The sequence below is a fragment of the Molossus molossus genome, unplaced genomic scaffold (assembly GCF_014108415.1).
Source record: "Molossus molossus isolate mMolMol1 unplaced genomic scaffold, mMolMol1.p scaffold_m16_p_13, whole genome shotgun sequence".
Classification (NCBI taxonomy): Eukaryota; Metazoa; Chordata; class Mammalia; order Chiroptera; family Molossidae; genus Molossus; species Molossus molossus.
In genome coordinates, this window is record NW_023425348.1 from 94,996,872 (window position 1) to 95,008,665 (window position 11,794).

The following is an 11,794-nucleotide window of genomic DNA, read 5'->3' on the forward strand; positions in this document are numbered from 1 at the left end:
CGGGGGTCTTGGGAATGCAGGCTGCAGGTGGGGTGGGCTGCTGCGAGGGGAGACCCTGGTGAGGTGAGCCAGGGCGCTGACAGGGCGCAGTCTGTACAGAGCGGGGAGAAAGGAGACCCTGAGCCCAGGGTGCTGAGGGCTCCAGGAGGGGCCCAGGCAGGACGGATGGGCCTTGGTGTGCAGGCCCGGCCCCCGGGAGAGAAGCTCCAGTCTGGTATGAGTGGGCAGAGGGTCCTGAGCTGGGCCCACACCCCCAGCCCCTGGAGGTGTCTCAGAGCATCGCACTGGGGGCGGGGACCTGGCCCCTTCCCCCACCCTGGCCCCCAGGCCCCTGCCTGCCCCAACAGTTGCACGAGGCCCCCAGTTCTCTTTGCCACCCCTCCAGCCCCTCACGCTTTCAGACTGCCTGCCCCTCCTCCAGGCAGCCCCCCCTCCGCGTGGACTAATTCCCAGCCAGCTGGGGTGACGTGGCTGTCCCTGTGGGTGCCTCTCCAGACCCCGGAGGACTTGCTTGAGAACAGTCAGTCACCAAATGCCACCCGGCCCCTAGGCACAGCCTCCACTTCCTGGGTCCCCACCCCTCCGCCCCTCTCCCTGCAGTGGGCCCACCGGCTGGGGGCTGGGGTTGGGGATGAAGGGACCAGGCCTCCTGCAAACTTGGACGCCAGCCTCTGCCAGGAGCCCCGAAGGTCTGAAGTCAGGGCAGTCGGACTGGGGGCTCAGGGCCGAGCGGGGTAGGGGTTTCCAGGGACTCGGGGGAGGGGGATGTGTCTGCTGTGCCGGGGAGCACCCAGGTGACAGGAGCCCCAGGTGTGAGCAGCTGAGCCCCCATTTTCAGCTGTGGCTGCAGTTTCTAGAACTTCAGAACCCCTGTCGCCCACAGCTAGAAGGGTTCCCTGGAGCTGGAAGCTGGAGCGACCCCCTTCTCATCCCGGGAGAGACCCCCACCCCATGGCAGCCCGTTTCTGAGGACTTGGTGCCTGAGACTGTCCCAGAGCCCCTGGTCTGTGCATGGCCACGGCCACGAGGGACAGACTCCGGGTGGTCTCGCTTCACTGTGAGCTGTGAGGGGCAGAGGGGCATCCACATCTCGGGATCTCCCCCTCTCCCTCCCTCGACCCGCGCCCAAGGCAAAGAGCAGAGGACTCAGAACAAGATGCATTTGAATACTTTATTGGGGTTGCGAGCATTGAGGGTTAAAGACAAAACCCAGGCATTAGGTTTTGCCAGAGACAGCATGTTAAAGGGGCCGAACTGAGGCGAACACAGCCGCTGTGCGATCGATCGGCGGGGACAGCGGCAGGGTGACAGAGTGTTCTGCACGTGGGGTCTTCAGTGATGGCGCAGGGAGGGACCTGAGAGGGGTCCCACTGAAGACTGTTGGGGGGAGGGCTCGGGGAAGAGACGAGATGGACAGCCACAACCGTGGGCACGGGAGGTCAGCGGGGAGCTGGGGTCAGGATGCCTGGTGACCCGTGGAGAGCTGCTCACTGGGGGGCACAGAGGAACGTCGGCAGGTGCCCCCGGAGTGCCCATCCCGTTGAGGCGAATGTAACGCTGGGTGGGATGAGCCTCCGGCCGAATGGGCAGGCAATTTGGGGCGCCTCTAAGTTTTTTTGGATCTCTGGCCAATCTGTCTGGGTTCTCCAATTAAGCACAATTTGGCTCTTTGGGTTTCTGTCCAATGTTCCGAATGGCCCATTCCCCAGGCTCTTGCCGAGGGACCCTCTGTGCCAAGGGCGGGCTGGCATGGACCGCCCCCGGGGTCATGCCAGCCCTGTTGCCAGGGCCCCAAAGCTTTGGGCCTCTAGACTGCTAGTGGGGTCGCCTGCAGGGGGGCTAAGCTGGGGGCAGAAGTGGGGGGAGGTAAACCTCCCAGCCGCCCGGCTCCCTGCGGCAACCCTAGGCACCAAGATGAATGGTGGCTGGGTCGGTACCAGACCCATGGGCCTCGGGGCCCGAGCAACCCCGGTTGCCAAGTCAACAACCTCACAGCTCTCTTGCTCTACGGTGCTCCCTTCTGACGTCCCCTACTACCCAACCTCACCCCGCCTGGTCCCTAGGAGGCGCGCGGAGCTCCAACCTCCTGGGGACCGGACAGGGTGCTGAGGAGGCGGGCAAGGTGTCACCGAGGGGTGGGGGGAGAGCTCCCCAAGTGCGCGGAAGGCAGCCACCTGCTCCAGCCCGATGGCGCTCCTCTTCACACAGTCCCTTCCCCCCCGGCAGCCTCTGGCCAGCCGGGGGCCCCTTCCTGATGGCCTCCGAGCACCTTCCTGACACCTGGGGAGACGCCACCCCGCCCCTCCTCCGCCCCTCAGGACCCCCCGGGACCAGCCACCGTCCCGGGAAGCCAGGCCGGGCAGCGGCCCTTCTCCATTCCCCTGGGACTCCTCTGTGGGCGCCGTGGCCAGCGCCCACAGAGACACCACTCTCAATTCAACCCAAGCGACAGGGACAGATTACAAAAATCAAAGGCAGGACGATAAATGGCGGAGAGCAGGACGTGGTGGCTGCAGACGGTCGCTTCGCACGGAACTTCGGTCACTGCTCCCCTGTTACGGGGCGGGAGACGATATACTGTGGTGTGAGCGCGTGAAAAGCCAAGGAAGGGGGAAAAAAAAAAACCGGAAACAAGCCCCAGGAGCATCGAATCAAAGGGGGGAATAGATCAATTGGCGTCAATTTGGGTTTCTGATTGGCATCTGTAATTCCACAAGTCTCCTCAACACTTTCTCTAGACTTTGGGCCAAAACCTCAGTGGGCCACTTCCTTCCCCAGAGCATCCCCCCACCCAGCCCCCACTGCCCCCCACCCACCCCTCCAACCGCCAGACTTCCCACACTCCCCATCATCTTTGCCGGCCTCCTGGGGCCCCCATTTCTGAGAGCTGCCCAGGAGGCCGGCAAAGATGAGCCCAGGTGTGCGGGGGCGAGGCCCAGATCTTCCAGAGAGCACACCTGGGGTCAGGCTACGGGCGGGGAGCACGTCTCGCTTGGCTCAGCACCTCTGGTCTGGCCACATCCTATCCTCGCTGGCACACGATGGCGGGGTGCGCGGATGGGTCTGGGGGCATCGGCTCACACGACGGGGGCCGCGGCGCGACAAGGAAGGGCACCTCCCTCATCTCAGAAAGGTGGAACACCACCCCAGGCCTGGGACACACCCGCCCTACCGAGGACGCATCGCAGGGGCTGGAGGAGAGCTGGGAACATGAAAACCTCTTCCAGAGAATTTGGGATGAAATGCGATCTAATCTATTCCTTCTCCTTGTTCCCATCCATCCTGTGTGTGTGTGAGGGTGTGAGTGAGTGTGTGTGTGTGAGTGTGTGTGTGGGTGTGTGAGGGTGTGTGAGAGTGTGTGTGTGGGTGTGTGAGGGTGTGTGAGAGTGTGTGTGTGTGGGTGTGTTGTGTTTGTGTGGGTGAGAGTGTGTGTGTGTTGTGTGTGTGTTTGTGTGGGTGTTTGTATGTGTATGTGTGTGGGTGAGAGTGTGTGTGTTTGTGTATGGGTGTGTATGGGTGTGTGTGTTGTGTGTGGGTGTGTGTGTTGTGTGTGTTGTGTGTGTGGGTGTGTTGTGTGGGTGTGTTGTGTGGGTGTGTGGTGTTTGTGTGTGTGTTGTGTGTGTGTTGTGTGTGTGTGTGTGTTGTGTTGTGTGTGTGTGTGTTTAGGTGGGCATAGATGTGTTAGATGTTGGGGTGTGTGAATTTTTTGAAGGATGGACTTTGGAGTTTGCCAATTTTGGTTTTCATGTTCCGCTCCCTCCTTTGGTATCACTGGCCCCCAGCCAGCTCCCTGGTGACGAGTGGAGGGCGGAGGGGGTGAGGCTGGTGGTTGCTGTGGTTTGAGGCCAGTTAACAGTGAGAGTGCCCAAGAGTGTTGCATGAGCAGGGAGGCGGCTGGGAAGCAATGACATGCCCACCTGAAAATTTGGGGTCCCCTCCTTTCTCCTGGATGGTCAGGAACTTGAGCCCAAGGCCAATTTGACTCAAGGTCCAAAGGGGAAGAGGAGGAGGGGCCGGGGGCGCCAAATTAAGTTATTTTGCCAATTGTTTTTAAGCCAATTCGTTTTTTAGAATATTTTTAGCCAATTGATTTTTTAAGTTTTGGGGGGTTAATTTATTTTTCTGGTGTTTTTAAAAAGCCAATCAGTTTTAAGGGGGCTGGTGTATGTAGTATGTGCGCGTGGGTTTGTGTTTTCCAAATTTTGTTGTGTAATTTGGGGGGACAATTTGGGGGGATCGTCTGGGGGGATCATTTGGGGGATCATTTGGGGAGACAGTGAAAGCCAATTGGTTTTACATGTGTTTGGAGCCCGATGGAGGGGGCTGGGCAGAGTAGCCTGACTAGGGAGGTTGGGGCGGGGGGCGGGGCGGGGCCCCTGGGAGGACGGCGCAGAGGAGGACCTGATGGCAAGGTCTTTGGTCAAGAGGAGAGCAGGAGGAGGGTGGGGCCATTTCGCAGAATTACGACAATTTGGCTCACTTCCAATTGCTGGACACCTCTGGAGAGGCACCCCCGTGGGCAGCTGGGTCGTGGGTGGACAGGGCAATCAAGGGCCGATGACGCTTGGCCTCCTTGAAGGCTTCCAACTCCCTGGCCAGCATGCGACCCCGGCGGACACGCAGGAGGGCAGGGAGACCCCTGCGCAGGCGCTGGGCGGACTGCATCCAGGTGCCGTAGTGGAAAAACTTGCCCACGGGGTATCTGGGGAAGTTGTCCTGGGAGGGAAGGGCCAGTCAAGGGGTGCCAGCTGTGGCCCTCGGTGCGCGGTACCCCAAGGGGCACCTACCGAACCCTGGCACGCTGCCAGGGACCGGCAGCCACGGAGCCCTGCGGTGCCAAGGTCCCCAGTGGGGGACACAGGACTTTCTCTCCAGCTGCATTCCCAGCAAAGGAGCTCGCTGCGCCCTGGCCCCCCGCTCGGCAGTGCCGGCTCTCAGTTCTCCGGAGGGGAGCAGGCCTTACCGGAAGCACGGTCGGGAGAGTGGACACGTCCCTCTCGGACTTGGCGGGGGTGGCACAGTAGGTCTCCAGGAGGGCCAGGTCGCAGCTGCGGAAGCAGCACTCTTCCACGATGCCACGGCTGCGGCGGCTCACTCGGCTGGCTGGTCTGCCTGGAAGCGGGGGAGGGGCGTCAGCGCCGGGCGCGGGCTGGGGGCGCCCAGGATCCCGCCCCGGGCCTGCTGGGGCCTCCCTCCTGGGACCGAAAATGGAAACCGGGAACAGCCTCCGGGGCCCCAGGCCCAGAACGGTTTAGAGAATGGGCTCAGGGGCTGCCCGGCGAGGGGTCCAACCCCCACGTTCCGGGACCGCAGGGTCCTGTCCTGAAGGCCAGGCTGGGACACGTGTGCCACCCTAAAGTAAGCCGGGGCCGGCGGCCCACAGCGGAGACACTGAGAGGTAGGAATGGGGGGAGGAAGAAGAAGACGGGAGAAGAGGAGTGAGGACCTGCAGAAAACCACGCCCTCCTCTCCTCCCGTCCCCCCCTCGCCTCCCCCGGGTTCCAAGTCTCCGGCGCCCTTGGTGGGGGCAGGGGGAGGAGCCCCTATAAAGGCCCCTTCCCGGGAGCCTGGTGCAGGGGAGCAAGGGCCAACTAGCACCACCAAATCCTAAAGTGCCTCTTCCTGCCCCTAAGGGAGGCAAGGGACAGAGGGCACGGGTGAGGCCAGGCGGGCAGGGGCTTCAAAAGTTCAAAAATCAGGAATGCTTTTCAAAGGGAAATTTTAAACGCCAAGACTGGCATTGGTGGGCCAATTGCGCAGGGTGGGTACGTGGAGGCCGCAGAAGGAAGTGCCAGGACCACTTGCTGACTGGCCCCAGCCAGGTCCCCCGTCCCCCGAACACCCGGCCCCAGTGGCACTGGGAGGACAGGGGTTCCTCTCCTCTCCTGCCTGTCCCCCACGCCCGAGGACGCCAGGGGCGGGCGTGCACACGCACACCACACCCGCCAGCAACCTGTGCTTTTGTTCCGTTGGTTTGCAACCCATTTTATCACATTTTAAATCTGCTCACCCATGAATATGTGCCCATTGTCAAAATGTCAGGCATCCCAGTGGTGCCACAGCCCTGCCTGCAGGCAGGTCAGGGAGAGGCTGCCTCTCCCCATCTGGAAGTCCTGCCGGCACCCCAACCCCGGCTGTCCTGCCCCCGAGGAGACCATGGGTCCTCCCAGTTAGAGTCCCCCTGCAGGGGTGTGAGCGCCTCAGGCACTGAATAAATACAGCCGCAAGTCCCCAACGGCACTCTCCAAAGCCCGGCCGCCCGAGGCTCTGCCTGGGTGTCTGAGGAAGAGCCAGGACCCCAGCATTCACTCGGCACCCGCTGTGTGCGCCCCTCCCCTTTGCCCCACCACCCACCGAGCTACTTACTGAAATAAAAGCCGCGGTCCCCACAGACAAACTGGAGGGTGTCCACCAGCTCCCCGCCGCACAGGGTCTCACTGGGGCGGTAAGCAGCAAAGCAGCACGAGGCGAAGGCCAAGAAGGTAAGCAGCACCAGCATCGACTTCCCCATTGGAAGCTCCATCGGAATCTGGGGGCAGAGAGAGGGTGAGCCCCACCTGCCCCGCCAGCCAGGGTCTCCGCAGGACACGCAAAGGGACCGCCGCCGGCTCCCTCCGGGAACACTAGCCCAGCCATCGCCAAACTTTAAATTCAGCTGCAGCTTTAAAGTGTTATTGTTCTAATTAAGAAATAACGTGTTTTAATTGTGGCGGGCATTGACTCGCCCAAGAGGGGCGTGTGGGAAGCACACCTTGGATTGGCACCAAGTGCTGGTCAGTAATTTCACATGGGGATGACGGTCCCTATTGTCATTACTGCAGGGGCTCAGCCATTCCCAGAGCTGCAGGGACCAGTGCCGGACACTGGACCTAGCCTCCATCCTATGATGTCATGAGGGCGGGGCCAGCACGAGGCAGTAACCACTCCTGGGTCTCGGCACCAGCCAAGATGGCAGACAGCCCCACCCCACCCCACCACACAGCATGTTCATCCCCAAGGACCAAGCAGCGGGGGAGTCCTGCAGGCCCGCCCCACCCTCCCAGGCGGTGGCTGAGCAGAGCTCAGGTCAAGGGTCCAATGGTCGGCACGACAGTACCAGCCACACTCTCAGGAACCTGTTCTCCTAACTCCCCCAGTCCCCCAACTGCAGTCTGCCCTGGCACTCCAACTCGGGCAGAAAAGTCAAAACCCCCTGGGGACCACCTCTCCCAATTTCGGGTACCAAACCCCACCCAGGGGAGCTGGAGGGAGCAAGGTAGGCCACTTGGAGGCCCGACACCAAGTTCCTCAGGGTCCAGTTGGGAAGGAGTGGCAGTTCAAGACACACCCCCTGCACAGGCTGTGTGGCTGCAGCCTTCGGCAAGGGTTAGCCAGGTCCCTTCAGGAGCGGGAGGCTTGGGAGGGGACCGCAGCTTCTCTTTAGACATAGCAAGATGCCCCTGCCCCCGCCAGAAAGTGGAAGCCCCCCAGGCGGGCAGCCCCCGCCTGTCCTCCGCAACCCCAGGTATAAGCCCTTTCTGGGGGCACAGCCATAGCCCAGTGCCTCGGAGTCCATTGGCACCCTGATGCAACCCGAACAAGGGGCTGGGCAGGCTGCCCAGAGATGTGCCCCTCCCAGGCTGCACACCCGGTGGGCACACGGGCAGCCAGCAGCGAGGCCCTCCCAGCCTGGATGGTGACTGCAGCATGCGGGCCCAGAGAATTCTTGATGCAATAAATATCGAGGAGCCGAGGGGCTAAGAAAGAAACGGTCTTGTTCCATGAAGCGCCATAAAGAGCCATGGCCAACTCCACAGAAAGATCCGGGGTGCCACCTCGCTCACCTCCTGCTACCCTGGACTGGACCCCGGCTAGTCTCCCTCTGCCCCCCACTGCTGCCCCCACAGAATAGATTTGGCCAGCTAGTGCCTCGGCACTAGCCAAGCGGTTCCATTCTTCTGCAAGCCCGGCCTCTCCAGTGTGGGGTCCAGTCCCGAACACCAGCAGGGAGCAGAAGGCTGGCTAGGCATGCCCGCGGAGGGCAGCGGTTTGGAGGGCAGGAGCCGAAGGGCTGAGGCCGAGGGTATCGGCAGGCTGGCCGGAGCAAGAGGGCAGTGGGGCTCTCGCTCGACAGCGCTGGTTACCTGCAGATGGACAGGAGGTTCCCGGGGCTGGAGGAGGAGGAGGAGGAGGAGGCTGGAAGGCTGCCTCACAGGAGAAGCTAATGTCCAGTTCTCAGGCTGGTCAGTGCCTCAGCTTTTATGTGTGAGCCGACTCCTCCCAGCCCCGGCTCCACCCTACCCCCCACCCCTCTCCCTGCTGACCACTCCCCCCGCCCCTTTGCTCCCGCCCCCTCCCTGCTTCCAGCCAGTCCCTTCTCTCCTCTGCACCCCCACCGCTAGCTCTGGACCATCCCTTAGCAGAGTACCATGTGGAGGGGGGGGGCCTCATCCTGAACCCCCAGCCCAAGTCCGCAAAGGGCAATGGGGGCCAGGAAGGGGGCTCCTTTCCACCTCCTTGTATGGAAACTTCCATCTGCTCACGGGGCAGGGTCAGTTACTCTCTATGGGCTGTGCATGCCTGCCCTTTGAGCCCAGAGCAGCCCCTCTCCCCAGATTTCTGCTTGGAAATGTTGGGGACAGGGAAAGGGGGGCCCTAAGGGGGATATTGTAAATGTGGCGTCTGGCAGGGCTTTTTTTTTTTTTTTTTTTTTTTTTTTTACCAACTCGGCCCCCCTCGCTCCATCCTGGCCCCGCCCACCCAGTTTTCCTCCCTCCGTCTTGCTGGCACGGAGTCAACATACCAGGGTGGGTTTCTGAGATTTGCGCCCCTCCTCATTACCCAGCACCCTGGGGGGACGCCCCGCCCTCGCACGGCGCAAATCACAAACTTTCAGCAACACCCCCCTGCACCCCCAAACCGACCAGGAAGTCGCTTTTGCAGACAGATCACACCTCTCTCGGCCTTTTCCGAAGCCCCTACCCCGCCCCCTCCGCAGCGCCAAGGAGAAAGCGAGGTTCGCCACGGGGAACCCGACCTGCCCCCACCCCCGACCGGGCCCAGTCCCCCGCCCCGCCAGCCCTGCCGGCCCGCACGACGCTTACCTGGAAGCCGGCACAGCTGCCGCCCACCTCCCTGCTGCGTATTGCAAACCGAACAGCGGGCGTTGGCCCTCCTGCCGGACACTCCTCTGCCAGCGCCGCTCTGGCCGAGTCGCAGGGGCCGAATGTGCGACGGGGCAGAACGGGGGGATGGCTTTTTTGGGGGGGGGAAGAGTCCTCTGATTGTTTGGGGAGGTCGGGCTATCTGCGGGCTGGGGCGGGCCAGATGTTGTACTTTTAGGGGGGGAAAGGGTACCGGGAAATGAGGTCAGCTGTTGTATCAAGGATAGAGAGGGGCAGAGACAGAGAGAGAGACAGAGTGAACGTGAACGGGGGGGACCAGAGAGAGGGCGAGAGGGAGAGAGGACAGCGAGAGGCGGGCAGGCTCGCAGCGGGAGAGAACAGCACGGAGAGAAACAGAAAGCGTATAATTAATCCACTTTGGGACGCAGGAGGGAGGGCGGGCTGGGAAGGGGGGCGGGAGTCTGAGGCGCGGAGCTGGGGGGGACGGGAGGGAGCGAAGGGAAGGCTGCGGAAGAAAAGAGAGCGAGGGGCCGGGACCAGAGGCTGGAGAGGGGGAGAGGGGAGCACAGAGAAGCGAGGGAAGGGCGCAACGTCGGGGGCCGGGGACGGTGTTGAGGGGGGGCGGAGCGGAGGCGTCACCCGGGCCGCGGGCGCCCAGCTCGGTTTGGGCCGACGGAGCCCTCGGCCGTCGCGAGCCCTGGCCTCGGGGGGGCAGCGGTGGCAGCACTGGATCCGCTCGGGACGCAGCGAGGAGTGGGAGCGGCCAGGCTGCGCGCCGGGGAGGGCTGGAGGGGGAGCGAGGGGGATGATGACAACGCCGGCGGCCTGCGAGCCGGACTGCCTGCGGGGGGGACCGCCTCCTCGGGCGAAGCGGGACGGGCGTTGAGGTAGATAGAAGAGGAGGCGGCGGGGGGTCCGCAGGACCGGCGGAGCGCGACCCCGCCGACGGCGCCCGTGATGGGAATCAGCAGCGTGGCGGACGACGTCGACGCGGGGCCGCCAGCCCGGTGGCGGCGCTGGCGGGCCGAGCGCGGGCGGGCGTGGGCCAGGAGGCGGGGGCGGCCGGAAGGGGGGGCCGGGGGCCGGCCTGGCCTCACGCAGCTCCGCCGGAGAGCAGGCGAACTGCGGGCGCCAACGCCCGGCTCTTATAGCCGCGCCACCCCGCGGCGCGGCGCCCGCTCGGGCCCCGCTGGCCTTGAGCCCGCGCCAATGGGCGCCCGCCGGGCCCTCGCCCCGCCCCCGGACCGCCTCCGCAACTCGAGCCAGGGGGAGGGGGGCGCGGGCCTCGGGGCCCGGGAGACTGGAAGGTGGGGGAGGGGGCCGTGGGGTGCGCGGGGACGAGATGGGGTTGGGGGCAGGGAGCGGCAAAGTGTGCAAGAAATCCCAAATCGCCGTTCGAAAGTGTTAAGGGGCCCCATCTCGGGTTGTGGGGTGCCAGGTTTCCTGCGCGTGTGCACGGGGGGCACGGGGCGAGCCGGGTGGGCGGTGTCCCAGGCCCGACCGGTGGCAGGGGTCCCTGCTTCCCGCCAGGGGGCTGTGCGGCGGGGGCGCCCCGTCGGAGTGAGGGTGCAGGTGTCTCGGTGTGGCTCGAGGGTCCACAGTACTACTGGGAACTGCGGAGGGAGGGGGAGACCCTGGGCGCGCGCAGAGCGCGCTGCCGCCACCTGCCCGAACACGCGCTACGCCTCGAGCCGCAGCCGGAGCCCGAGCGCCCCCCGGTGCCGCGCGGGAGCCGGGTACGAGCCAGGGCAGCTGCCAGGTGCGGTCCGTGCGGAGGACCCGCCGGGCCAGGCCTGAATCGCAGCCAGGCTGCGGCCTGCGAGGCTGCGGGTGTCGGCGTAGCGGAGAGCAAGGCTGCAACATCGCTCCAGTCCTACCTGCATGACCGAGCTCACCGGGGTGCGTCTAAGCAGCTCGCCTTTAGGGCCCACCCAAAATATCCGGATAATGGTTTCCCCGTCCTCAGTGCGTTGGACTTGCGTAGACTCGGGTTCAGCCCCGCGGGCCACCACGATAATCTGGGGGCCTAGGGAAACCATCTGGAGAGTTTGGACGATGAAAACACTCGTTGTGACTTTTACCAAGTCAAAACCACGCATAGGCCCCCGCGCCCCGCTGTCCCCCGGAGTCCCTGCCGCCCGCGCCTCTGTACGGTAAGGGGCTGCCGGCGAAAGACCGCGCGGGGCTCGCCCCCTAACTCCGCCATCAATCACCTCGCCCGCGCTCCGCGCGCGCCTCCCCGATCCTCGGCCCAGCGGGCTGGAGGCGCCGGGCGAGCGCGGTGCGCCTCTCCTCGGCGTCCCTCCGACCAGCGCTTTGCCCGCCCCGCTTCGGGGCGCCAAGGCGCTCTCCTCACAATTTAGATCTTTACAAAGATCAAACTAAAGCGGTGCCGGTTTCGGGGTGCCTGTCCCCAGCGAGTGCGGCCGCCCAGCGGCAAGCCCGCAGCGGGCTCCCGCGTCCCGCGCCGGTGTCTCCGGCGGCCGCCCGAGGCGAGCGCCGGCCAGCCCAGGCGGGACCGCGGCGGTGCGGGCCGGAAGCCCGGCCGGGCACGGAGGCGGCGGGGAGCTCACCGCGAGGCTGGAGGCTGCGTCCGCGGGCGCGCTAGGAGCCGAGGCAGGAGCGAGCGCTCTTCGGCGGGCGGTGGACGCTGCTGAAGGTGAGCGAGACCCCAGGGGCAGTCCCCAATG

At 64.3% G+C, this 11,794-nt stretch overlaps 1 protein-coding gene across 3 annotated transcripts; it reads right to left on the minus strand.

The window, feature by feature from the left end:
- Positions 1-4,094: 4,094 nt before the first annotated feature.
- On the minus strand, positions 4,095-11,794 carry IGF2 (insulin like growth factor 2). 3 transcript variants are annotated; one of them, XM_036258702.1, is made up of 4 exons: positions 9,084-9,703; positions 6,367-6,529; positions 4,964-5,112; positions 4,095-4,716 (listed from the first exon to the last, which is right to left on the minus strand). In XM_036258702.1, the coding sequence occupies exons 2-4, from the start codon at positions 6,521-6,523 to the stop codon at positions 4,477-4,479; spliced, it is 546 nt and encodes a 181-aa protein (XP_036114595.1). In that variant the 5' UTR covers positions 6,524-6,529; positions 9,084-9,703; the 3' UTR covers positions 4,095-4,476. The 3 variants fall into 3 exon arrangements, with proteins under 3 accessions (XP_036114595.1, XP_036114596.1, XP_036114597.1); XM_036258703.1 differs by lacking the exon at positions 9,084-9,703 and adding an exon at positions 11,678-11,794 and having other exon boundaries at positions 4,408-4,716; XM_036258704.1 differs by lacking the exon at positions 9,084-9,703 and adding an exon at positions 8,124-8,198 and having other exon boundaries at positions 4,408-4,716.